At 37.5% G+C, this 25,600-nt stretch overlaps 1 protein-coding gene across 1 annotated transcript in view; it reads right to left on the bottom strand.

Annotated features, from left to right (window-relative positions):
- Window positions 1–21,245, bottom strand: part of HMCN1 (hemicentin 1) — a 514,295-nt gene extending 493,050 nt beyond the window's left edge. The window contains exon 1 of the mRNA XM_027868406.1: window positions 20,569–21,245. Within this exon, the coding sequence (XP_027724207.1) occupies window positions 20,569–20,860 (292 nt within the window). The 5' untranslated portion in view covers window positions 20,861–21,245. The remainder of the gene's footprint in view (window positions 1–20,568) is intronic.
- Window positions 21,246–25,600: the final 4,355 nt, after the last annotated feature.

Raw genomic sequence — 25,600 nt, 5'->3', positions numbered from 1 at the left:
AATTATCTTTAATCTGTGACAGATTTTCTAGGAGTCTCATTCTTTTTTTAAAAAAATTAATTTATTTTTAGTTTTCAATATTCACTTCCATGAGATTATGAGGTCCATATTTTCTTCCCCTCTTTCCCCTCCCCCTCCTCCTCCCCTAAACAGCATGCAATCTGATATAGGCTTTACATATACATTCATATTAAACACATTTTCACATTAGTCATGTTGTAAAGAAGAATTAGAATTGATAGGAAGAACCACAAGAAAGAAGAAACATAGAGAGAAAGAGAGAAAGAGAAAGAGAAAGAGAGAGAGAGAGAGAGAGAGAGAGAGAGAGAGAGAGCGCAAATAGTAGACTTTGATCTGCATTCAGACTCCAGAGTTCTTTCTCTGGATGTGGATAGTATTTTCCATCAAGAGTCTTTTGGAGTTATCTTAGATCTTTGCATTGCTAAGAAGGGGTAAGTCTATTAAAGTTAGTCCTCACACAACGTGGCTATTACTGTGTATAATGTTCTCCTGGTTCTGCTCCCTTCACTCAGCATCAGTTCATGTAAGTCTTTCCAGATTTTTCTGAAGTCCACCTGCCCATCATTTCTTATGGAACAATAGCATTCCATTACATTCAAAGACCACAACTTGTTCGGCCACTTCCCAATTGATGGACATGCCCTCAATATCCAATTCTTGACTACCAGAAAAACAGCTGTTATAAATATTTTCGTACATGTGGGTCCTTTTCCCATTTTTATGATCTCTTTGGGATATAGACCTAGAAGTGGTATTGCTGGGTCAAAGGGTATGAACAGTTTTATAGTCCTTTGGGTATGGTTAAGAGTCTCATTCTTAAGGGGGTACCCCAAGGGTTACCAACTTATGCCTAAAATATCTTTCTAACATATTCATGTAGAAAACTTCATTGTCCACAGCTTAGTTCTATTTAACAGCTAGTTTGAGACTGGTACTTCTGGCTCCCCCACTCTCCTTCTTGGTTGGGTTACTGAATTCCTGTCTAATTATTGAAGGTAAATTGTAGTGATTATCTTAAAACCAGACCAACAGAAACCACACTTATGTTATTTAGGTACACAAGTATTGAAGTCATATGATATGATCCTTAGTTTAAGTTCCAGATAAACATAATACAGATAAAAAAATTTAAAGGGCTTCAGAGACCATCTAGTCCAAACCATGCCTGAACAATATCCTCAGTAAGTCATCCAGGCTTCCCTTGAAGACCTCTATTTTGGGGGCACACACTCCTACCCATTCCTTTGTAGAATGAGAAACTTATTGTACTCCCAGATAACTCCCAGATAACTTGTTAGGAAATTTCTCCCTACATTAAGCCTAACTTCCACTCATTGCTTCTAACTATTTTCAATGGTTCAAAGAGAAAAAAAGGACAACCTTTATTCTGCACTACAGTCCTCCAGATCCTTGAAAATAACAATATAATCCCTACTAAATGTTTTCTTTTAAACATCCCAGATTCCTTTAACTGATCTTTGCTTTGCATGGCATGGTCTGACTGAAGGCTTCTTACCATACTGTTTACATTCCTATGGACAGCATCTAACTTGTCAGTGCCTTTGCTAAATGTGATGCTTATAACTGGACACAATACTTCAGATGTGTCTGATTTGGGCAAAATCTGCAGAAACAATCACCTACAGTTCACTAGACGCTATGCTTCCCTTATTGCTACCTAAGCATGTGATTTGTTTTTTAATTCTGTCACAGTATAGCAAACCCCACCCCATTCTTTTTTCAGAAAAAATGTTGTCATTTTATCCAATCACATACATGTGGGATTTTTTAGTTTAGATAAAGTACCATATATTTATCACTATTATATGCTTACTTATTTGCTCTAGCCTGTCAGTCTAGGTTTTTGAAATCCTTTTAGATCCTGCCTGGGACGAATAATGCATTAACTATATCTTCCAGCTTTTAGTCATCAACAAATATAATCAGCACGCCATCTCTGCTTTCATTCCAGGTAATGATAAAAATAATAAATTGCACAAAGTCAAGGAGATAGATTCCTAGGTATTCTGCTAGAGTGATCCTTTCAAGCTAACATCAACAAATAACACCTGGTCTTTTTGCCCCTTTCTTGTTCTCTATGATCTTTGAAAGATCTCGAAAGTAGTCCAGACATCCCATCCACTAGTTTGTTTGGTTGTCAGTATCTTGGAATATAGTATTTGCCTGGGCTTAGTGACTTGAACCCACTCAAGGAAGCAAGGCACTCCTCCCTCACCCCACATCGCCAATTAGTTACCAAATTTCACCATTTATACCTTCATTGCATCTTTTGTCTGACCTCTACTCTCCACTCACAAAGCTACCACCTTAGTTCAAGAACTCGTTATCCCTCACCTACATCATTGCAACAACATCCTAATTAGTTTTCCTGACTCAAATCTATCATTGTTCCCATGCATTCTTTTCTCAACTGCCAAAATGATTTCCTAAATTGTAGGTCTGTCCATGCACTCCCCTACTTAATAATCTCCAATGGATTCTCTTTGCCTCTAGGATCAAATATAAACTCCTATTTACCTTTTAAAGCCCTACACAACCCAGCCTCAACCAATTTTCCCAACCTTACTGGAAAATCCCCCTTCTATGCTCTGCAATTCATTTACACTGTTTTTCCTCTGCTCCTTGCCCACAAACATTCTTCCAATTCCCATCTTCATGTCTTTGTACTGGTTGTGTTGCATGCCTGGAATGCACACCCTCATTAATCCTGCCTTGAAGAGTCTAATTCTTTCCTTAAGATTGGGTTTAAGCATCATTTTCTACATGAAGCTTTTCCTGATATTCTGAAATGCTACTGGAGCTCTTCTTCCCAAATTTCCTTGTATTTAACCTCTTTGCATATATTTGTACTTGTTCATTTTTATATTTCTTATGTATATGTATACATTGTACTTCATATATATATTATTCCATTAGAATATAAGCTCCTTGCATTACATTCTTTGTTGTTGTATCTTTATCACCTAGCACAGCGCCTGGCACGTAGTAGGTTCTTAATAAATGACCATCAACTGATTCATCCCTAACCCTCACTAAATGATTTCTCTGTGCCAGGCCTGATTGTCTTTACCCTTTTTTTCTATCCAGAGGGGTCTGTAGTATAGGAATATAGAAATTTGGAGAAAGGGATTTTATTGCTGGCTCTTTTCTTGGATTTTGTCTCCTGTGAATTACTGGATGTTTCTATTACTATTCTGCCAGTATTTTAACTGCTGCTCTTGTTTATATCTAACTTGGTAGATAAGACATAGGTAGTTTTCTCTTAGAAGATTATGCATTCAAAGGTATGCTGTGGGAAACACAAAAGTACTGAATAAACATTTGAATACCCTTTCATGCAGAAATAAAGCTTCATTAAGACCAGAAGTTGCAATAAAAAGGGGGTGAGTGTGTGAAGGATAGGGATGTGAAACTGGTCTGGAAAAATGGTTGGAGACAGATAACCAAATTGACAAAGGAGTTTGTGCTTTCCATCAAGCTTTGTATCAAGCCAACAATGCCCACTCAGTGAAATGTGTGTATGTATGGCTACATATGTGTGTATATACTTTATATGTGTACATATATACACATACATATACATATAGATGTATATATACATACACATATCTGGAAATGGAGCTGGGGCCTCCTAAGAATGAAAGACCAAAGAAAACAAGAAGGCCTCTTGTGTACTGAATAAATTCTCTATGTGAGATCTATGGAAAAATATGGATAAGAATCACATAGCCTGTGAAAGCTTGGAGAATTTATCTAATCTGTGAAGAAAGTATCCATACTAATGAAATAAAAAATCCACTAAATTATCAAATGTATTTTACTGAATTCAATTTTTTAAAAAAAATTTTTGATAACCCGTGGAATGTACTTTATTAACCATATTTATAAGCATTCCTAAATCTCGTTTTGAGGTCCATGCCAAATAATAAAGTTTACTATGTTAATCAGGCATGGAGAGGGGTATGGCATGCTGCATACCAGCTCCATCTATGGAGGGTACTAAATCACATTATTTGATTAAGGTTAGTAAGGATTTCAGAGTATCTAATAAGAACGGCATGTTCACATTTAGCTCTCCCTTATAGAGAATGGATACGTTTTCCCATGTTCAGTGAGGTCTTGATCTTGCAAAGTTGCTGCAGAGAAATTATTGCATTGTGGTACATTATTTGCTATTGAGTTTCCCCAAAAATATATAGTACAGATGCAAAAAGGCATATGACCTTTAGTACCTGAGTCAGAACAAAGTATAGCAGAACAGTGAGTTTGTTATAACAGTCATGGTTTTTGCCATTGTAGAGAACGTAAAAGGAAGGGCAATCAGAGAAGGAAAGTTAAAACAATAATGTAACTGTACTCTCCATAAGTTCTTCCCATCTGTACAATATACTCATGTTACTGCCACAGTTAAAACAATGAAAAGTATCCACATAGCAAGAAGGAAGTAATGTGAACAGATAGCATTCTCAAGTGTTTATAATCAAAGATAGTGCAAGAAACAGGTTCCAGTCAAGTTTTCCTTTGTTTATATATATCTACATTTCTCTCTCACCAGAGCAGTAGTCTTACAACAACAGATGCAACCCATAATCTCTTTTTTAAAAAAAAGCCTAAATAGTCCTCATTCTGTGTTATGTTCTGCACATAAGTATTGACTATAGCTCTGATAGCATTTGTTAGATCAAAATCAAAAAGAAAGAAATTATGTGTTGTTCTCCCAGTATATAAACAGTGACTCCTAACAGGTCACAAACTGCTTTATAGAAGTTTTGAAATTTGATCCCCACAACTACCTTATAAATTAGGTAGAGCAATAATTATAATCCCCATTTAACAGATGAGGAAATTGAGAAAGAGAGAGACAAAATGACTTGTCCAATTTCACACAACTAGCCATAATTCAAACTCAGGTCTTCTAAGGTTAAAGTAGAGCACTCTTCTAATCATCTATCTATCTAGTTAAATAAATTCTTGTTGATGGATTAATATCTTTTCATAGACTAGTCATTAGATAGGACCTCAGAAGTTATTTCAGATTCAATCCATATCTGATGTGAATTCCCCCAAAAGAGGTCATCTAACAGCTGATGGAAAACTTTCAATGATGGGAAACTCACTACCACATAAGGCAGCTCACTATACTACTTTTGGGTTGCTCTCATGGTTAGGAATTTTTTTTCTCTCACATGGGGAGAACTTTCTCAACTTTCTTGATTCAAGTAAATAAAGTCAAATTCCTCTTCCACAGGACAGCCCTTTAAACACTTGAAGACAACTATCATATCTTGCTTACATCTTCTTTTCTTAAGGCTAAACATTCCCAGATCATTTAACTGATTCTTGTATCATGTGATGTTGAATTCCATCACCTTCCTCTGGATGCATTCCAAGTTATTAATGTCCTTCCTATAATATGGTACCCATGAGTGATTACAGTTTCTTAGGCTTGCAAACTGATTCAGAGTTTGTACTATGGAATAAGTTAATTTAGACTCCATCCATTTTACCACAAGGGACAGCTAGTGGATAGAGTGCTGGGCCTAGAATCAGGAAGAGTCATCATTGAGAGTTCAAATTTGGCCACAGACACTTACTAGTTATGTGACCCTGGGCAACTTACTTAAGCCTGTTCACCTCAGTTTCCTCATTTGTAAAATGAGCTAGAGAAGGAAATGGCAAACCACTCCAGTAATTTTGCCAAGGAAACCCCAAATGGGGTCGCAAAGAATTGGACACAACTGAAATGATTAAACAACATTTTACTACAACTTCACAGGATTGAGATGAGGATATGAGACAAGCAATAAGCTAGGTGGTACAATGCATACAGAGTAGGACCTAGAGCCAAGAAGACATGAGTTCAAATCCTGCCTCAAACTCTTACCAGCTGTGTGACACTGGGCAGGTCACTTAACCTCTGCTAAGTATCCTCATCTGTAAAATGGGGATAATAATAGCACTTACATCCCAAGATTGTTATGAGGATCAAATGAAATAATATTTGTGAGGTTTTTTGTACTTTAAAAAAACTTTATAATAATAATAATTATTATTATTAATGGTATTGTGCTTTCCAGACTGACTGTACCATTTATTATCATTGCCATTGCTTAACTGTGTTCGTTGTCTTAAAAGGCCATCAAGGTGAAGTGAGCATGGATGGAGCTAAGGAAGAAGGGCATCCATGATACAAGTTAGTATTATTATCAACACTCCCCTAACCACATTCCCAGCAAAGAAATGAGAGTGATTTCTAATACTGATTAATGATTATGAAATAATGGGATTTCCTGTATGGCTCATTTGATTTGAGAATAATAACCAAACTAGCATTTAGATTGTCATTACTGAGATATTATCCAATACACAATAAACATACTCTGAGGATGAGGAAATTGCTATATTCAATAAAATCTAAGTCATTACTTCAAACTCATTCCTGAATTAGTCAGTAAAACTTACTATAATTCTGAACACTTCTGCAAAAAAAAGCCATTTCCCCCAGTGAATACCAGGGAGACATTAAGTCAAGAAAAAGCATTCAAATATACCATAAAAATCACATTCCCCACAGACCCACTAATATAAGTTTCACAAAAATGCTAAGAAGAACACTGTAACACTGCCACACATGTTAGACTTGTAGTGTGTAAATAGAATTTAGCCCTCCTTGGCTTACTCATTCTTTCTTTCTTTCATTCATTCATTTACTTTTTTCTTTCATTCATTCAACAGACACTCATCTGACCTTTATTTCAGGAAAGCCAATGTCTTAGGTGCTGAGGGAAATACAAAAATAAATAAGCCATGGCCTCTGCCCCCAAGAAACTTACAAATTAAGACAATTACTATACAAAATAAAATATAAGTAAATAATGGAGTCATAGTGTGGCAAGATAACTTCTGGTTAGAGTCATCATATAGGCATTATGGAAGGGAGGCTTCAGGAAAGAGTCAGAAAAAAAGATGAATTAGCTATTTTAAAAGAGGAGGTAAAATTGACTTCCTGAGTATCAGTGGTACTTGGTTTGATGGGATCAATGACTAGAATATGGTACTGGAAAGGTACCATACTCAAAGGTATAGAGGGTGATGATAGAATAGTCTTTCATATTATGAAGAAATAATCTTGTGAGGAAATGAAGGAACCAGATGAGGGGATGAAGAATAGCACCAAGTGAAGATTAGCAAAGGTTGAAACAATTGATGGGGACATTGTAGTACTGCAATGAAATGACACAAATGATGGAGATTTGTATGGAGAATTTTCAAAAAGATATATTTAGGGAAAGAGGAGTATCAAAGCAGAAAAAAAGACCACACCTTGGGCTGTGTAGGATGATAATAACCAACAGAACAAGCTATTTAATTTTATTTTGCCTTTGTTGTCTTTAAGAATAACCACTGGATGGGAAAAAAATAGAATAAAACCAGTAAATAGGGAACTGATGCCCAAAATAAGCAAGGATGTAGTAAGAGATCACCGAGCTACCCTTGATGAATTCAAGTCACCTAGTACAAAATAATGAAACACCCTCCCCAATATTGGAAGAACTGGTGGAGGGGATTGCTGGCTATTGTTAATGATATTTGAAAGGCTGTAGAGAGTGGAAGAGGTATCACAAGAACAGGGAAAGGCAAATGTAGACCTGATTTTATAAAGAAAGAGAGAACAGAGGGTGAAAGCTACAATTCAGGAAGCTTGACTTTGATTGTTAGCAAAATTCTAGAATATATTATTAAAAGGATGGTTAATGAATATCTGGAAGAGTAAGAAATTATCACAAAGAGCCACTCTGGCTCCAAGCCAGACTAGCCTCATTTCCATCTTTGACAAGTACTTGGCTGAAAGAATAAGGTTATATTGATTTGACAAGCAGTAGTAATTGTATAGCATTATAGATTCAGTGATCAACAGAGTGAGGGAGAGGAATCAGGGAAATGTGTTCTAAATAGATCAGAGGGAAGAGATCATACGACCCAAACTATGATCCAAGGGTGATTTGGATCTGTGGTCAATTCCAGCTATAGGAATGAGGGATATTCTTTGATGCTCTCTGATTTGAGTTGTAATCATAGTAGGGCCCAGTAAACAACTGTGGAACTTATTTTGTTTGATGATGTCTATAAATAACATCTTTTGATCTCCCGTGTCTGTTTCTTTCCCTCTTTCAGACTTATTTGCTTTTTTCAGTTTCAAGTATTTGCCACAGTCACATTCAAAAGTGTTGTCACCCCTGTATGTGTGAAATTTTATCTCCAAGAGTTTTCATTTCACTAATGTAGGAATTTATCCAACAATGAAGACTGACTTGTCTATAACTTATATAGTCTTTGAGAGCTGCCTCTGGATCCGAGAATATTTGCAGTTTGCCCAGTTTCATACATTTAGCAAGTCTCAAAGGCAGTATTTGAACTGAGGTCATCCTGAGGCCATGCCACTTTGTGTTGAACTATACAAGTACCCATAATGTCATCAATGATGATAATAAGTTTTGATTTAATTTATTGTTTTCCAATTCCATGAGACATAACAACATTTATAAACTCTGAGCTACATAAAGGACAATACACTCCATTTTCTTTGTCTCACATGGAAGGAAATTATTCTATCTTCATATGAACAAAAGGAATTTCTTTTGTTAAGATTGAAGTCACCCCAACTTCTAACCCACAAAAGAGAAAATATGGTTTTTCACTTTTCATTTGTATGGGGAATTTTACTTTATAAAGACAATACCTAGAATTTTATAATCTGAGAGCAACAATAATGATCCAAAAGTCACTGGCAAATACTAGAACTGCACAATATCTTAGAAATCACTTGTTTCAATTCCAATTTGTAGATAAGAATCCTTAAATGGAAAGCTAGATGTTGCAGTGGATAGAGTGCTGGGTCTGGAGTCAGGAAGACTCATCTTTCTGAGTTCAAATCTAGTGTCAGACACTTACTAGCTATGTGACCCTGGGCAAGTCACTTAACCCTGTTTGCCTCACTTTCCTCATCTATAAAATCAACTGGAGAAAGAAATGGCAAAGCACTCCAGTATCTTTCCCAAGAAAACCCCAAATGAGGTCACAAAAAGTTGGACAATAAAACAATAAATAAGCTAAGTTTATCATAGATAAGCAAAACCAAATGCTTTTAATGGGGCTGTTAGTAAAGACAGTTGTGAAACCTCCATGTTTATGAGAAGCATCATTACTTTTCCAGTTAGTCAGAGAAGACAGCCTGGAGGAGGTGATGTTTCAGAAAAGAATTCAACAGGAGGGGGAAAGTTTGACAAGCAAAATCAGAAAGGACGTTCCAATCATAAGGTGTGATTTAGGAGAAAGCTCCAAGGAAGGATGGTGATGGAATGATTAAGGGGAAATGAGGAGTAAATTTGCCTGGAAAGAAAAAAGAGAATCATCTAAGGAAGTGGAAGAGACAGCAGACGATATCTTGGGGTCCTCTCTTTAAAACATTTATAAAGAACTAAATTTATATACAAAAAAGCTTACTTTAACTCCAAAAACCCAGTATTTATTCTAGAAAGCTCAATTCCTCTTTGCTAACACTGATTTCTATGGTTTCATGAGATGACACTTTGTCTTGGCCTCTCAATTGGAGGCCAATTGGCCTCCTGATGAATTATTCATGAACAGGGTCCACCTAACTGTATTTACACTATTCTCTATCCCCCCACTCCCACTCTATCCCTTTAACCAACATCTACCAACAAGTATTGGCAAGACAAAACATAGGTGGCCCTAAAGCAATGGCATCCACTGTACCTTCTGTGTGTACGAACTTCAAGGAATTCCTCCCACCTGCTCCAAGAAACTACTTAAAGGAAAATCTCCAATGCTTTGGTGCTAATGGGAAAATTGCCTCAATTAGTGTGTTTGAACTTCCAAAAAATAAACCTAGGAGTATGCTTAGGTAAAGTGTCTTTGAATCTACATATAATCCCTAGTATACTCAGCAGTTCCAGAACTTGGGAAGTTTCGAAATGTCAGCAAAATTCCCCATGAGTCTCAAAATAATAAGAGGTTACCAAAAAGCTTTTTATGAAGAAAATCATAATTTATTAATAAAATTGTTATTCACAGTTAAAAAAATTATTTTTTTTTGGCTAGAACTTCAGTAGCACCACAAAATAAATTAATTCATCTTCCCATGTGCCAGCAAAGAGTAAAATTTCTCAACAGTAAATCACCCCATCCAAAAAAAAAGGTATTAAATCTCAGATTTCTTGGGGCTGAATTAAATACTTCCTCTATTATGCTTTTCCAGTGAACACCCAACTGGACTACTTCATGTCAGCTCATGAGTAGTTACCTTGACCTGCTTCTATTACACAGCTATTCAATTTTAATTAATATATAAAATATAAGAATACCTGAAATCAATCACTGAAGAAGATAGAAAAGGAAAAAGAATAACGGATGGGAAAGATTATCCTTTTGCAAATTATGTCAATCACAATTTTAATTATAAAGAAAGTAAATTAGTGTAGTTTCTAATCAAACTCTGGAGTTTCCTAAACAACTAGATAATGTAATGTAAAGACAATTTCTAAACATACTAATAATATAGTATAATCAACTTGATAGCATTAATAAATTTTTCAATAGATGAAAGCAACTCACTGGATAGCTGAGGAAGAGCCACATTCCTACTGGCCTTTAAAATGTAAGCTGGCCTAATTGTAAAAGTCAACTGTGAGAGAGGAAAATCATGTCTAAGGAGTCATCTCTGGAGTGTGTATTGAGCTCTTGAGGAAGCTCCAACCTCTTAATCATTCTTCATCTTTCACTTTGGGCTTCTCACAGAGTATGGCAACGGACCAGGAAAATTTCTCTCAATAGCAACTTACAGCAGAAGTACAGGGCCGTTGGAGATGTGAGATTGCAGACAGTCTGTGAGGGAAATTCACAGATAGTGCATCTTGAATTCCAGCCTTGGGTATACATGAAGGTAGATTCTGAATTCCCCAGACATCATGATTCTGAGCTTGAACTTTCCAGCAGACAAAGGAAATTTCCAAGATATGACCAACTTTGAGGGTTACTTGGTGGAAACTCCACATTTGAGGTTCCTAAGTTCAAGAGTTTCTAGGCACTGAACCTTCTAGAAACAGAAGATTTCCTGATACTTCCTCCTCCTTGAAGAAGTCAATGTGGTTTTGCACAGTGTTCTACTTCATCTATCAAGCTACCAAGTATTTCAGCTGAGTTACAAACTAGAGATGGCATATAATATAGCTAAATATTATCCAACAGTAAACAATGAAGCTGCATCTGGCATTTATTCAAGTTTGTAGCAAGAGCAATGTAAAGATGTTGATGGCCCTGAAATCCTACTGTACCAAAGGTAGGAGTTGTCGCTCCTTTCAGGGTGTCAAAGGGCAGGATCTAAATCAAGATCTTCTTAATTTCAAGTTCAGCATAGGATCCATACACATTTACATATTTTAGAGGTAGAAAATTTAACCAAACTCATTCCTGCTGTAATATATGCCTATTTCTTCTCATTTTGTTCTCTATGGGTCTCTATAGGGAAAACTCTGGTGATGATGATAAAAACAAACATAAATGGTGGGAATTAGAAGAACCAAACCATACAGAATTCCATAGAAGACTTGCAACCACTACCTCTGATGTCTATCTGCCATTTGCATAGAACTTAGAAGTTATTTCTCTTGATGTTTTTTTTTTTTTCCTTGACCCTATACTGCTAATCTCAGACCTTTCCAACAGACAGGAGAGGCATAAAAGGTTATACAGTAATTACTTAGTTTCTCACTCTCTCAGTATACTAAATCAATTCCTGGTTGCTAGTTAGTAGCAGACCCAGAAACTGATCAACTGATTTTCAATTAAGTTTTAATAAATTCAGTCATTCATTTATGGAACAAGCATTTATTCAGCACCCACTGTGCAACCAACACTGTGCTAGATGCTACAGAGACAAAGAAAACAAAAACAGAAACAGCCCTCATATCAGGGAGCTTACATTCTATTATGGGGGGAAACATGTACACAAGTAAGTAAATACAAAGTAATATGGTAGGGGGAGAGAGCATGAACAATGGAGAGGGGGTTTCAGAAAACATCTCATGGAGGAGCTAGCACTTAATGAAAGCCTTAAAGAAAACTGGGTGTTCTAAAACGCATGTTTGAGAAAGGACGGATGCCTGTGAAAAGGCTCGGACTGGAGATGTGTCATGTATGGTAAGCAGCAATAAACCAATTTGGCTGGAATGTTGAATCTGTGAAGGGGAGTAACAGGTGATAAGCCTGGAAAAAGAGACTGGAGTTAGACTGTGAAAGGTTTTACATGCCAAACAGAAGGGTCTGTATATCAGCCTAGAGTCAAAAAAGCTTCTTGTTTGAGGTGAACTATACTTTAATCAAATCAAACTTCTGGAAACTTCTGGGTTACATGACCAAGAAAATGGAGGATTAGACATTTTCTCCAATCATCCCCACCTGTCCAAAATAGGATTTATGAGCAAGAGATAAATCAGTTTCAGCTTTCTCCAAAGTCTAGGACACCAAGACCCCAAACAAGGTAAAAATCCACTGAATTAATATACTGCTCACTAACCCTTAATGCAATCAGCCAGTATTCCCTCCTCTACCACCCATCATGCTATGGCAGCAGGGATGTATGATGTGACCCATCAGTTTGCAACAGAATTCTATACTGCTCCCCTTTCTTCCCAGTGCCTCTAAAATCCAAATAGTATAAATGTGCTCAGGCTGCAATGGCAACAAGGAGCCCAGCATTGTACTGTGCCTCAACAAAGCTCAGCCAGAGAATTGAGGAACAGAGGGAATTGGAGCAAGGCATGTCAGTGAGACTGAATTGTCCAGTATGGGAAGAGGCTGAAATAGCTTTGATATAGAGGTCCCAGGGAAAGTACCAGCAAAGCTTTGAGCAGAAACTAGAAAGTGTGCAGTAAGGGAAAATAAAGAAAAAAAGACTCAAATTATCAAAAGCATTGGGAGGGAAAAAAACCTCAAAGATCTTTAACATAAGCAAATAAACCAACAGGAATGATATTTTAAAAAGAGAAGGGAAATAGTCTCCACATCAGGTAAAAGAATTCAGGCACCTATACATAAACGTTGTAAAACAAAGGAAAATGAATAAACACATGATGAGGCAGAGGACCTCATGGATTCCCAGGAGGGCATGAAACCACAGCAGATATTACTAAGTAGTTTAAAAGAGAAATAAAAATATTGAGAGCAGAATAGCAGAAATAATTGGCAGAATAGAAAAATTCGGATCCATGGTAGCAAACAAAAGGGATAGTAACTGATTAGGAATGCAAATACACGGAAATGAAGGACAATCTGGAAGAAAAGAAGCAAAAAGCAATAATATTAAAAGAAAGCATGATTTCCATACAAGTGAAACAATGATCTTTAAGGCAAAATGTGTAGATACAACTTAAGGATTTGTCTCCCAGAAGAACACAAGTCAAAAAACCCCTGAACATCATAATGCAAGAAATAATACAAGAAAACCTTAACTACAGAAAACTCAAATTCGCAAGGAAGTAAATGAAAGAGCTGCTATCACTTTGCAAAAGGACTCTTCCTTCAGACATGCCTAATGCAGGAATGTATTTTCCTTGAAAATATTTGTTTGTAATAAGTTCTGTTTTCCTTGCCTTCTCAATGGGTGAAAGACGAGGTGTTAGGAAAGAGAGAAATCCAAAATGAAAACAAGATAAAATTGAGTTTTTAAAAGAAGGATTCTTCATTTTACAAGACTCACTAGAGGATTCATTTAAATAGTGATCTCCTCTTTAAAAGTTCAACTTAACAAACATTTGATTTTTATACAACTTTTCAAAAACACATGTATTGTAAAGCCCACTATGTGCAACTATTTTGGTCTCCTATTTTGGTCCATTTCTTCCTGTTGGATTTAATATAGATGCAGACAACCTCCACATCAAAATCCTTTTGCCAGGGAGATGAGCTCAGAAGGAAAATGAACTTTGATTCCATCTCTCTAACACCTCTGCCTCCCACATTTCTTAGATATCAAAAATATTTCAATTTGAGAAGAAATATCTTGTGAAGTTCTAATTAAAATTTCTGATGATATAATATTTCCTTTTCAAATAATGTAACTATTTCATTCACAATACTCTTGGGTATTTTGATGTTGCAGCCACTCAGAAAACTGTTCTTTCAGTGACTCTGTTAGCATACAAATATGTATAAATGTATAAATCAATGAAAGATTTTTAAAAACATAGTTCAAGCCTTGTCATTCACAATTAAGGAATTGAGGGTTTCGGCATCTTGTCATAATACACACATACACACACAAATAAACTAGTCTTCCTAATAAATCTATAATATTCACCAGGCTATCCTAGTGACTTACCCTTCAATACATTCTCAACGTAGACAACAGAACACTTGAGCTAAAAAGTAGTTTAAGGACAATTTAGTCTTACTCTTACCTTCTACAGAAGAAACAGGGTAAAGCCTAGAGACGCTAAATGGCTTTCCAAAGTTAAACAGCTAACTAATGGCAGAAGAGAGCCCCAAACACAGATCTTTTAACTCCCAATTCAACATTCTTTCCACTGTACCACATTTCTGTTTTGTATAACATTAGTTGGTTCATTTAGTCAGATTTATCAAAGTTTTGTTGGAGTCCAAGAACCTGTATGACCCTGAGCAAGTAATTTAACCTTTCAGTGCCTAGTTTCCTCATCTATAAATGATGACGTTGCTTTTTAGAGCTGCCATGAGTAGGCGAAGCCAGTGCCATGGTACAGATTTCAAAAAGACTTGGAGAGGGAAGACCATTACCTTTGAGGTCAAAATTTCAAATACTATTGAAAATGTCAAGGCTAAGATAGAAGATAAAGAAGGTATTTCCCTCAATTAACAAAGAATTATTTTTGCCAGCAAGCATGCAGAAGATGGACAGTCTTTGTCTGACTACAACATTTAGGAGTCTACCCTTCATCTTGTGCTAATGCTTCAGGGATGATAACAAGAGCAAAAAGTTGTACAAAACTCTCTAAAAGAACAATCATAAGAGAAAGTTGGTGAATCTTGTTGTGCTAGAAAACTGTAAGGTGAATGAAAATGGTGAAATTAACCACCTTTGGCAAGAATGCTCTTCTGATAAATGTGGTACTGTGGTGCTGGAGTCTTTATGGCCAACCCATTTCACAGACATGACAGTGGTAAGTGTTGTCTAACCTACTGCTTCGAAAAGCCAAAAGACAAGTAAATGTATATGTTAATTTTTTATCTCAACTAAAAATAAATATGTAATATGATAGAGTTGAAATCAAAGGCTTCTAAGGTCCCTTCTGAATCTCAATCTATGATTATATGATCATATCAACCACATAGTTACTTCTATGGATGAAAACAGTAGTAACAGGGCTAGACTTTTCATGCCATTTGGACAGAGTAAGAGCTTATCCACTTCTCCCCAAAATGGTAGGCTGCAGGGAGGAAAGAAAGTTTTACGTGTGGCCTATTTCTCTAGACAGGGCAAATCAAATGAGATAAAATGTTTCATTTCTCTCTCACCTACCTTATCCTACATCTTTCTTATAGGAGGAATGTAAATGTGATCTAGTCAATCAGCTGGAAGCTACCATTACAAGTGGACATTGTAGAAGTGATGTGGATTGGAGAAGGTAGATTTTAGGTAATTCTCTTAGCAAGCAAGTTTAAGTTGAATGTGTTAATATCATCATTAATTTGGTCAACATCAAAAGACTGTTGTGACTTTCCACTCTCCCCCTTTTATATCCTTCTGGCACTGCCTCATTCCCCACAAGTGTATATACTTCTTGCTCTGAGTGGCACATTCACACCTCACTCCCCCCTCCCTCTTCTACAGTGTCCTTGTGTTTCACTTTCTTCTCTCACTAAACTCCAAAAGCAAAACCAATAGCCACCTACATGAAAGGTTTTTTTTAGGCTGTAACCCAAATGTCATCTATGATCCCATTTCAGCAAATAGGAGGAGTGATGTGAAGGTGTCTTGACAAGTCAAAAGAATTGAACAAATATATGTACTATTCTCCCTAATATGATTTTTGTCATTGGTGTCCCAATTAAGGACAACAAAGACCACCTATCTGTCACAGGGACATTTGTGAGCGGCTACGAAATGCAGCAGTACAGCTCATTGTAAGTATAAACAAACAGTGAAAACATTAACATTGATGACAAAATGGATTGTAGAGAAAAGGTTTCACTTATTCATTGGTTTGCTCAGTAAGAATTTATTAAGCTTCCACAACTTGCAAAGCACAGAGTTAGGTGCTGGGGACAAAAAAAAAAAAAAATGAAAAAACAGTCTCAGAAACACTTCTATTATAATTTACATTTACATAGATAGGCAAGCATAAATTAATTTGAGAAGGAAGAGAAGGCAAAAAGGATCAGGAAAAGTTTAGGAGTTGACCTCTGATCTGAGACTGGAAAGAAACTAAGGTGAGCAAAAACCAATTCTCGCTCTGGGGCCAGGGAACAGAAAAATGGAATACTGAATTCTGGAAAACAGCAAAAGAAGGGGGAGGAACAAGGATTTTTTAAGTGCTTGCTATGTACTAAACACTGTGCTAAGTGTTTATCTCTTTTGATCAGTAAGAGTCAGTTTGGCTGAAATGCAGAATGTGGGAAGAAGGGCAACATAAAGGATATGTAAGTCAGAAAGAGTAGATTGTTAAGGATTTTAAGTGTCAAGCTAAGGAATTTGAATTTTTCCCTAGGAACAATGGGGAGTTACTGAACATGCTTGAGTAGCAGAGTGACATGGTCTGACTTGTACTTTAGGAAGATTATTTTGGCAGCTCTGTGGAGGATGGATTGGAGAGGAAAGAGACTAAAAATAGGAAGACCAATTAATAGGTTATTGGAATAATTTAGACAAGAGATGATGAGAGCCAGAACAAGAATGATAGTCTTTTAAGTGGAGTAAATGGGACAGATATGAGAAATACCGTGCAGTTAGAGATTACAAGACTTGGCAACTGACTCAGTACATAATGAAAGATGATGGTGAGGGAGACTGAAGAGTCAAAGGTGACTCTGAGGTTGTGCACTTGGGTGAAGAGAAAGATGATAGCGGCCTCAGCCTAAATAGGGAAGTTTGGAAAGGAGGTGGGTTTAGGGAAAAAAAAACAATTAATTCCCATTTTGGACATACTTAATTTGAAATACTAAAAGGACATCCAGACAGAGATGTCTATCAGGGAACTGGTTTTATGAGATATAACAATATAAAGATTTTGGAATCTTGTGTATAGAGATGATAAATGAATGGACGTGAGCTAATGAGATGCCAGAGGGAAAGGGTATAGAAAGGAAAGAGGGCCCAGAACACAAAATTTAAGAACATCTTCCCTTAAGGGGGACGGACATGGATGAATCCAGTCAAGGAGAATAAGAAGGAATGATTGGGCAGAAGATCATGAAGAAAGCAATGTCAAAAGAGCTAAGGGAAGAAAGACCATATAAGAGGAGGGGCCATAAATTATAGAGAGGTCAAGAAAGATGAGTCTGATGAAAGGCCAAAAAATTTAGGAATACTCAAACAATATAATTCAATGAACACACAATCAGATTTAAGTGAATTAATAGAACAAATTAAAGTTATCAACAGTGAGTTTTACTGCTTCTCCTACCCCTTTACTTCAGAATATTTCTTATAAAGCCTTAGTTCAGGGGAGGATCTGCTCATATTTTATTCTTTTTAAAAATGATTACAGAAACTATAGACAATTGAGCTCTTACAAGAGAGATCACTTAGACAAAGTCAATTTGAATGAATCATTTCACCAGTATAATTTAATTGTAGCTAGAGGACCTAGGATCAAAAATCCCAGCTCTTCTACCTATTTCTCCTGTGTGACTTTTATACTGGGCCTCAGTTTCTTCATCTCTAAAATGAAGGAAGCTCTCTCTTTAAAGTCTAAGACTCCAAATCTATGAAGTTATAATTCTAAAGTCTAATTTTGCCATGTGTTTTTCACTTATTAAATCTATCTTGCTTTGGATAGATTTTTCTTTGGGCTATTTGTTGACCATATAATTGCTAAACTTTAAGAACATCACGTTAGTTTAACCAATAATTAACTTTTCCTCTGTGGTAACAATTGGAAGACACTCATCACAAAGCTTCTGTTCCAGTCATTTTGAAGAGTATTTCAAATGATCAGGATAGCTCAACTTCCACATATGCTTATAAGGTAGTCTTTGTATGTTGGATTCAACAATGTTAAAAGTCACAATGTTTAAATAAAGTATTTTTTAAAAAATTATTTATAGAAGTTATTTATTCTTAAAGAAAAATCAAGCTCTTCTATGTTAAAAGGATATTAAAAATAATGAAAGCCTTGCTCCTTGTCAAAATTAACACCTCAGATTTAGGATCATGGCATCGAATAGATCACAGCAGTCTATGGCATAAGGGACAGATCTTACCAGAATGATACTGAGGTGGTACAGTGAGGGAGCAGGAAGGTAGTTCAGTGAATAGAGTGCTGGACCTGGAATCAAGAAACCCATCTTCCTGAGTTCAAATCCGGCCTCAGAGTCTTAACTAGCTGTGTGGTCCTGGGCAAGTCACTTAACCCTGCTTGCCTCATTTTTCTCATCTGTAAAATGAGCTGGAGAAGGAAATGATGAACCGCTACAGTACCTTTGCCAAGAAAACCGCAAATGGAGTCATGAAGAGTTGAATATGACTGAACAACAATAAAGAGAATCTGATAAGAAACTGGATTCAGTAAGGATGAATGTCACAATGATTTGGACATTATAGAAAAAAAGATGACTAGATTTGGGGTCAAAAGTCCCGGGTTCAAATCCTAGTCCTACCTCTAAATACATGTGTGACCCCAGGCAAGTCATTTAAACTCTCTGAGCCCCATTTTCTTTATGTATAAAATAAGAGGATTGGACTGAGTGACTTCAAAGGTCCTTCCAGATCTAAATCTATATTATTGCGCTAAATGTAGAAACCACCAAACTATACCACCGAATCACAGATTTCGTGCTTAAAGGGCCCTTAGAGACCATCACTTCTGACCCTTTCGTTTTACTGATGAGGAAAATGAGGCACAGAGAGGTTAAGTCACTTATTCAAAGTCACACAACTAATAAAGGTCTGAGGAAGGATTTGAACTTAGGCATTCCTGACTACAAGTTCAGTGCCCTCTCCACTATACCATACTAACCCTCATAGCAAATTTGATGTGGCAAATTAGTGTTTTTAGTATTACAGTTAAAATAAAAATTTCAGAAAAGTCTCTTTCCACATAAATCTCTCCTTGAACACTGTATTAAAAGTGATAACTCATTTAAAATAACTAAGAAGCAAACTGCTTTTAACAAATCACCTCAATATATACTCATTTATAAAAGAAACAAGTACAAAATTTAGATTTCTAATGTCCTTTTCTGCATGTAAGATTCTATCTCAGGAACAAAGAAAAGAAAAAAAAAGCAAAGCAAGAAAAATGTGGGATAGCAAAAGAGAAAGATTCTAAAGAACCGGTATTTTATTTCTTAAAATTAGTGGTAATGTGTGTTAATGAAACTCAGGTAAAGGGGGCTCTAAAGGGAAGGCTGCCTTCAGCATGGATAACAAGAGCTCCCATGAGCCTCACAGAGAGGTGCCACTTCTTAAGAAAGAAACTGAAAAGTAAATAGAATCATATTACAATGAAGCTGATGAAATTTGTGGCTGGAGGGCAAACATAAATATATTTTTGTTTAAGTACTTTTAAAGTACAGACATACCGTATTACACACACACACCTTTACAAGAATGATAAAAAGACACAGACATTTTGTCTACATCCACAAGTAGATACAATTAATGGTAAATGAATACAAATATAAATAGATTCAGCTCAAGGCAACAAACATTTATTTATTAAACCCCTACTGTGTGTGTGGCGCTGGCCTAGAGGATGAGAGAGCTACAGACAAATATTTCACCTATTTCCTGTTCACTGATTGCACATGCCAATATTAATTTAAAGTCTTTCTTGTTTCACAAAGCAGCTTTTCTCCCTCTCCTAAGAGGGCTGTCCTTTATCGGAGAGAGTCCATGCCCTCAACCTGGACACTGACTAACAGCAAAGCAATTGGATGCCTATGTCAGACACTGACTACATCATTGAGCAGAGAAGTCTAAAAATATATTTCAAAACTATTAACCTTGAAACGCAGTTGCCTTAAAGTACCTGTGGCAAGTTCATGTTTCCAGAGTTGAGGAGGGCATGACACAGGTTCCTTCTCCCTCCCCCCTCCCTTATCAGCCACATGCCTAGTGGCTAGAAGATGAGTAAGGGAGAGTTTTAGAACAGAGGACAATTCCTTATCTGTTTTACACTTACTCAGAAGACCCGCTAAAATATTGCTGGAACATCTTGCACATCTGAAACACTTAGGAGAAAGAATGGTCCTGAGAGTACAATAAATAACAGAAAAATCATTTATGGTTTTTTCCCTCCTTTTCCTTACCTGGATCATGGAAAGGCACCAAAGCAAAGTTGAAAAGTGGTCTCTTGGGTCTCTTCAAAGACGTCTCCAAGATTTTGGACGCCCCTTCAATAACTTGAACTAAATCATCGTACATGGAGCCAGTGACATCGAAAACAAAAGCCAAGGTGGATGCCCCCTCCGGGATCTCCTCAGGGCCACCAGGCTCCTTCTCTGGGCTGGTATCTTGAGTTAGAGAAGAAGAAAGTAGGGCCAACAGGAGTACGGTGTGGACTCCCACTCCCCAGCCGGGGACGATTTCCCAGGAAATCATTTTTTTTCCGAGTGCCTAAGCAATGTGCTTAGTCTTCCTCAATAACCAGCAGAAGGCTTCCTCTCAGAGTAATTCATTAGATCTTTTAAATCTCCTTGAACCAGAGTGGGTTGGGGGGGGTGCAATAGTTTGGAACTGAGGATCAAATTTGTGTAAGCCCCAAATCCCCAGTCCCTCGTGGGGGTTGGAAAGGGCAAGGATGCTGAGGTTTTTGTTTGAAGGTAGTTCCTGACTCTCTCCCGCTAGGTCTTTGGCAGCGCCTCAAGGAGTGAGGGGGGAGAGCCCCATCTATGCCCCCTGCATGCTGCTGTGGAGCTGCTTGCTCCTGAAGCCTTTGGCGGGAGTCCGAGCTTGCTCTACTGCTTCTGCTGCTGCTGCTTCCACCTCTGCGTCCGCTGTCGCTGCTGTTGCAGCTGCTGTTGCTGCTGCTGAGGCTCTGAGAGGCTTTGGCCAGAGACTGTGGCTCCCAACTTTCCACTGCTGCAGCTCAGAATCAAGGAGGGGAAGCCTGGCTCAGCCTCCACTTCTGATTGGTCAACCGCATTCCTCTTCTTCCCCCCTTCCCCCCCCCCCCCCCCCCCCCGCCTCCTTTGCTTTGGAGGCCCCTCTTTTAGGCTGACTTTTCTTTAAACTGACTTTAGGGTCAGTTCATTCTGGGGAGCTCCCTCTAAAAGGCAGCGTGCCTAACCTGCAAAAATACCAGCGTAAACAATGGCTACTAAGAATGTGTGGCAAAAACCCAAACCCGAGGGACATAACACAAAGGAAAGTTTCTCTGATGTGTAGAAAACTGCTTCAAACACCTATTTCACAACTCTCTCCAGGAGCCAAGGTACCGAAGGCAGCATAGCCTCCTAGGATGGTCCCTAAGCTCCCAGTGTAACCCGACCCAGCCAGGAGGGGGCGCTGACAAGACTCCCCACTTCAGGAAAGCTCCCAGCTGGGCAGCTGCCACACTTCTGTTCTTTGATCTTTGAGCTCCACAGGGACTGGAAGGCTGTGGTAAAGCGAGGAGAGAAGGGCCTGAAGGAAGAGAATGTTGGGGAAAATGGGAGAGGCAGCAAGGACTGGGACAAAGAGCAGCAAGAACAGGGCATGTTGTTGATTGCAGTCAAAAGGGAATGAATATGGAAGCTGAAAACTTGGTGAAGACAGAGGGCCAGAGCAAAAGAGCTAAGCATGATGAAAGGATAAAAAAATGTGGAAGAACCCTGAAGTTAAAAGAAAGCAATGGAGGATGACTCTGGAAAGTTTAACTATCATGATTTCTATTTGCTGAGAACATTCAAGCCCTTCAGAGGAACAGAACTGGGGAGAGTATTTACTGTAAAGCTTAACTGGGACATCCCTCATTTCAAATCTCCCACTATCCCCATATATAACAGCCCTTTTTAAAGTGTCAGCCAAAGGTCCAGAAAACAGGGTTTCCCTGCAGCCCCCTATCATTCTCTTGCCAATAACTTTAAGGAAACTTAGTCCCTTGGAAAACATTACAAAGTTTCTCTGTGTTATTACTACACACATTATATTATTACTAACAGGGGTAAGATGGTGGGCAAAGCTGAGGGAAGAGTTTAGGATTTCTGTTGCTTAAAAAAATACTTACATACATACATATATATATATATATATATTTCTCCCCTGAGAAGGAGTATGTAGTGCTCCAAAGTGAATTTAAGAAAAGGAATCTCTACCATTGTACAGAGTGGGCATTGGACCACATGTCTTGGAAAGAGTTTTTTTTTTTTTTTAAAGCCTTTGATTTTATGCTAAATACCTTTTCTCCAAGGCCAGCCATTCTGCTTTTGTGGTATTTCTACTGTATGTATGTCACTCAGTGGAGCTGTAAAGGGCATGAAATGGTGGGGAATGGAAAGGTATATGTGTGTGGAGATCTGGGGAGCAGGATAGAAGGAAGGCACAGACATGGGGAAAAAAACCCCAGTAATAATCTAATTTCTTCCAGAGTAGCATCTAGAGATTTTTTTTTTGCTTAATTTACTAACTCCTCTGTTTACCTGGATAGGGGTTATATATCTGTTCTAAAATTTTCAAGGAGCTGGGTGTCATTTCACTTGTTCTAAGAAATGAGCCAGGTGTGTGTGTGTGTGTGTGTGTGTGTGTGTGTGTGTGTGTGTGAGAGAGAGAGAGACAGAGCATATATGTGTGTGCACCTGTGTGCATGTGCGTCTGTGTGTGTGTGTGTATGTTTTGTAGGTAAGACAGACCACTGAAGGGGCACATGTCTGAAGGAAGCATTCTTGTATGATTTCATCACCCTACTAGAATGATTACTAGTGTGTCACCAAGCTCAGGATTACTTTTGTAGTTGCCAAAGTAGCAGTAGTTTGTTTAGAACAGCAGGAAAAATAGATGAAGGAGGACATTTCAGTCCTGAAAGTTTACTCCCTCCCTATCTTACCTAGCCTTCCTTAATTGATTGCTCAATTGTGTGATTGAGGGCACCCAAAAGGCCTCCTTCTGCTTAGAAGAATATCTAACAGCATTCTCTGAGGGCCAAAAAATCCTGCTGTAAGAATTTCTTAACTTCAGTTCAAAGCTTTGGTCCCAGTTAAATGCAAATCTAGGCCTTAGGCAGAGTTCTTAACACAGTAGACCCTTAACAAATGTTTATAGCTGTTAAATGTTGAAACGCCTATGAGAAGTAGAAACCAATAATTTACATTTAAATATAAATGGATTTCCAATTCTTTCTTGAGAGGAGATTTTGATAGGAAGAGAGTATTGGGACAATCAGTATCTAAGCTAAGGGAACTATCTTCATGGGAAGACAATTAATTCAAGCCTGAAAAACTCTAAATCACATTCTTCCTGTCTCTTATCACCTACACCCTCACCTCTTTCCAGAATTGAAAGTAAGAACTCACAGTGAGGTAACATGGCAACAGTAATGTATTATAATGTTAGTAGTCAGGATATCTAAGCCCTGGTCACCTCAAGTAGGAATTGCCTATATGAAAAAATAGTATAATAAGTATTACCTAAACACATACTAAGAATTTTCTTTCAAATTGGAAAAGCTAAGAACAAAATATATCTTTCTATTGACTCTTCTCTCTCAAAAATCACTTATTATTGACAAATTCAGTGGCTCCCTTTTCAGTCTTCATCTAGCTTGACTTCTCTGCTGCTCTTGAACCTGTTCATCATATCCTTCCTTCCCATATTCTTCCTCCCCTTCTTCTTCCTCTTCTTCCTTTCTGGATACTGTTTCTTCCCTTGGTTTTGGAGGCTCCACATGCCTGGATTTACTGCTACCTCTCTGACAATTCCTTCTGTTTCTTTCACTGGTTCTTCATTTCTTCCCAATCCCCTAATGTGGAAGTCTACAGAGGGTCTGTCCTTAGTTCTCTTTTCTTCTCTCTACACTTCCCTTGACAACCTATTTCACCTTCATGGCTTCATGGATCTCAGAAGAGGGGTCAGTACAGTAGATTACTCCCAAATCTATAACTACAGCACTGACTTCTCTTCAGAGATTGAGATTCGTATCTGCAACTGCCAACAGAAGAGCACTGATGGTATGTCCCAGTGGCACTTAAACTCAACACTTTTTTTTCCACTGGATAAACCCACTCCTTCTGATTCACAATTTCTGTCTCCTATTGGTAAATACATGTAATGTTTCATCTTAGAAAAATGAAACAGGATGGGACAAAGATTTTTTTTTAATTATACAGGAAAATATACCAACAGTCAGAGTAGACCTGGAATCTTTATTATCCGGCATTCTATTCTGAAGCTCTATTACCTATCTAGGGAAAACTGAGACATCTAATAAGTAAACATTCTATAGTGAAAACAATTACCATGTTGGTTCTATAATAGCCGCCCCTACTCAACAAAATGTTCTTTTAATGTAATTATATTTATAGGGAGCATAGAATTTAGAATGGAAAGAGATCTGAGAGATCTTCTGACCAAAAGCCTTCATCTTAGAGATGAAGAAACTTGGACTTGCAGAGATTAAAAGATTTGTCCAATGTCATACAGAGGAACGTGTCCAGACCTTAAATCCGGGTTCTCTTACAGCAAAGTACTCTTTCAACTATACCAGAATGCCAAAGATGGTAATAGACAGTGAATGCCTTGAGGACAGGGATTCAGTTGTTTTTCATCTCTAGCCTACACTAGTGACTTTTCCAAATCTGGGGCTGAGAGAGTGATCCATACCTCTGAGGAAATTCCCTTTCCCCACAAAAAATCAGCAACTCATCTGCAATTTAAAATCTTAGAGAATTTTCTGGGACAGTGAAAGTTAAGTGATTTACTCATAGTCATAAAGCTAGTAGGTGAATGTGGTAAGATTTGAACCCAGGTGTCCTGACTCCAAGGCTGATGGGCTATCCTTTATGCCATGCTGCCCTTCTTCTCTACATATGCTAAGAAATTAACAAATGCTTTTTAAATTGATTTGACTTGACTTGAATTTAAAGGATGAAGAGGACAAGAATTTAAAGAAAGAAAGCTGGTTTTGAGACAAGAAGTTGCCTTTTGGCAAATCATTGATTTCAGGGCACCATATAGCACCCCTTGCACTTTAGATACTAGTTTTATTCCAGAGAATGAGTGATTATTCACAAACTTAGATTCAAGTTAATTTTTTGTCTCTTGTAACACACATTTCTACAGGGAAATTTGCTGCTTTTAATTGCATTAAAATAGTGTATTCATGAATCAAGTATAGTAGAAACATTTGGCACAGTTAGGAAACTGAAA

Source organism: Vombatus ursinus, unplaced genomic scaffold, assembly GCF_900497805.2.
Source record: "Vombatus ursinus unplaced genomic scaffold, bare-nosed wombat genome assembly UNPS02014789.1, whole genome shotgun sequence".
Lineage (NCBI taxonomy): Eukaryota > Metazoa > Chordata > Mammalia > Diprotodontia > Vombatidae > Vombatus > Vombatus ursinus.
Note: the sequence above shows the minus strand (reverse complement) of the source record. Positions and strands in the feature narration are given on the sequence as shown.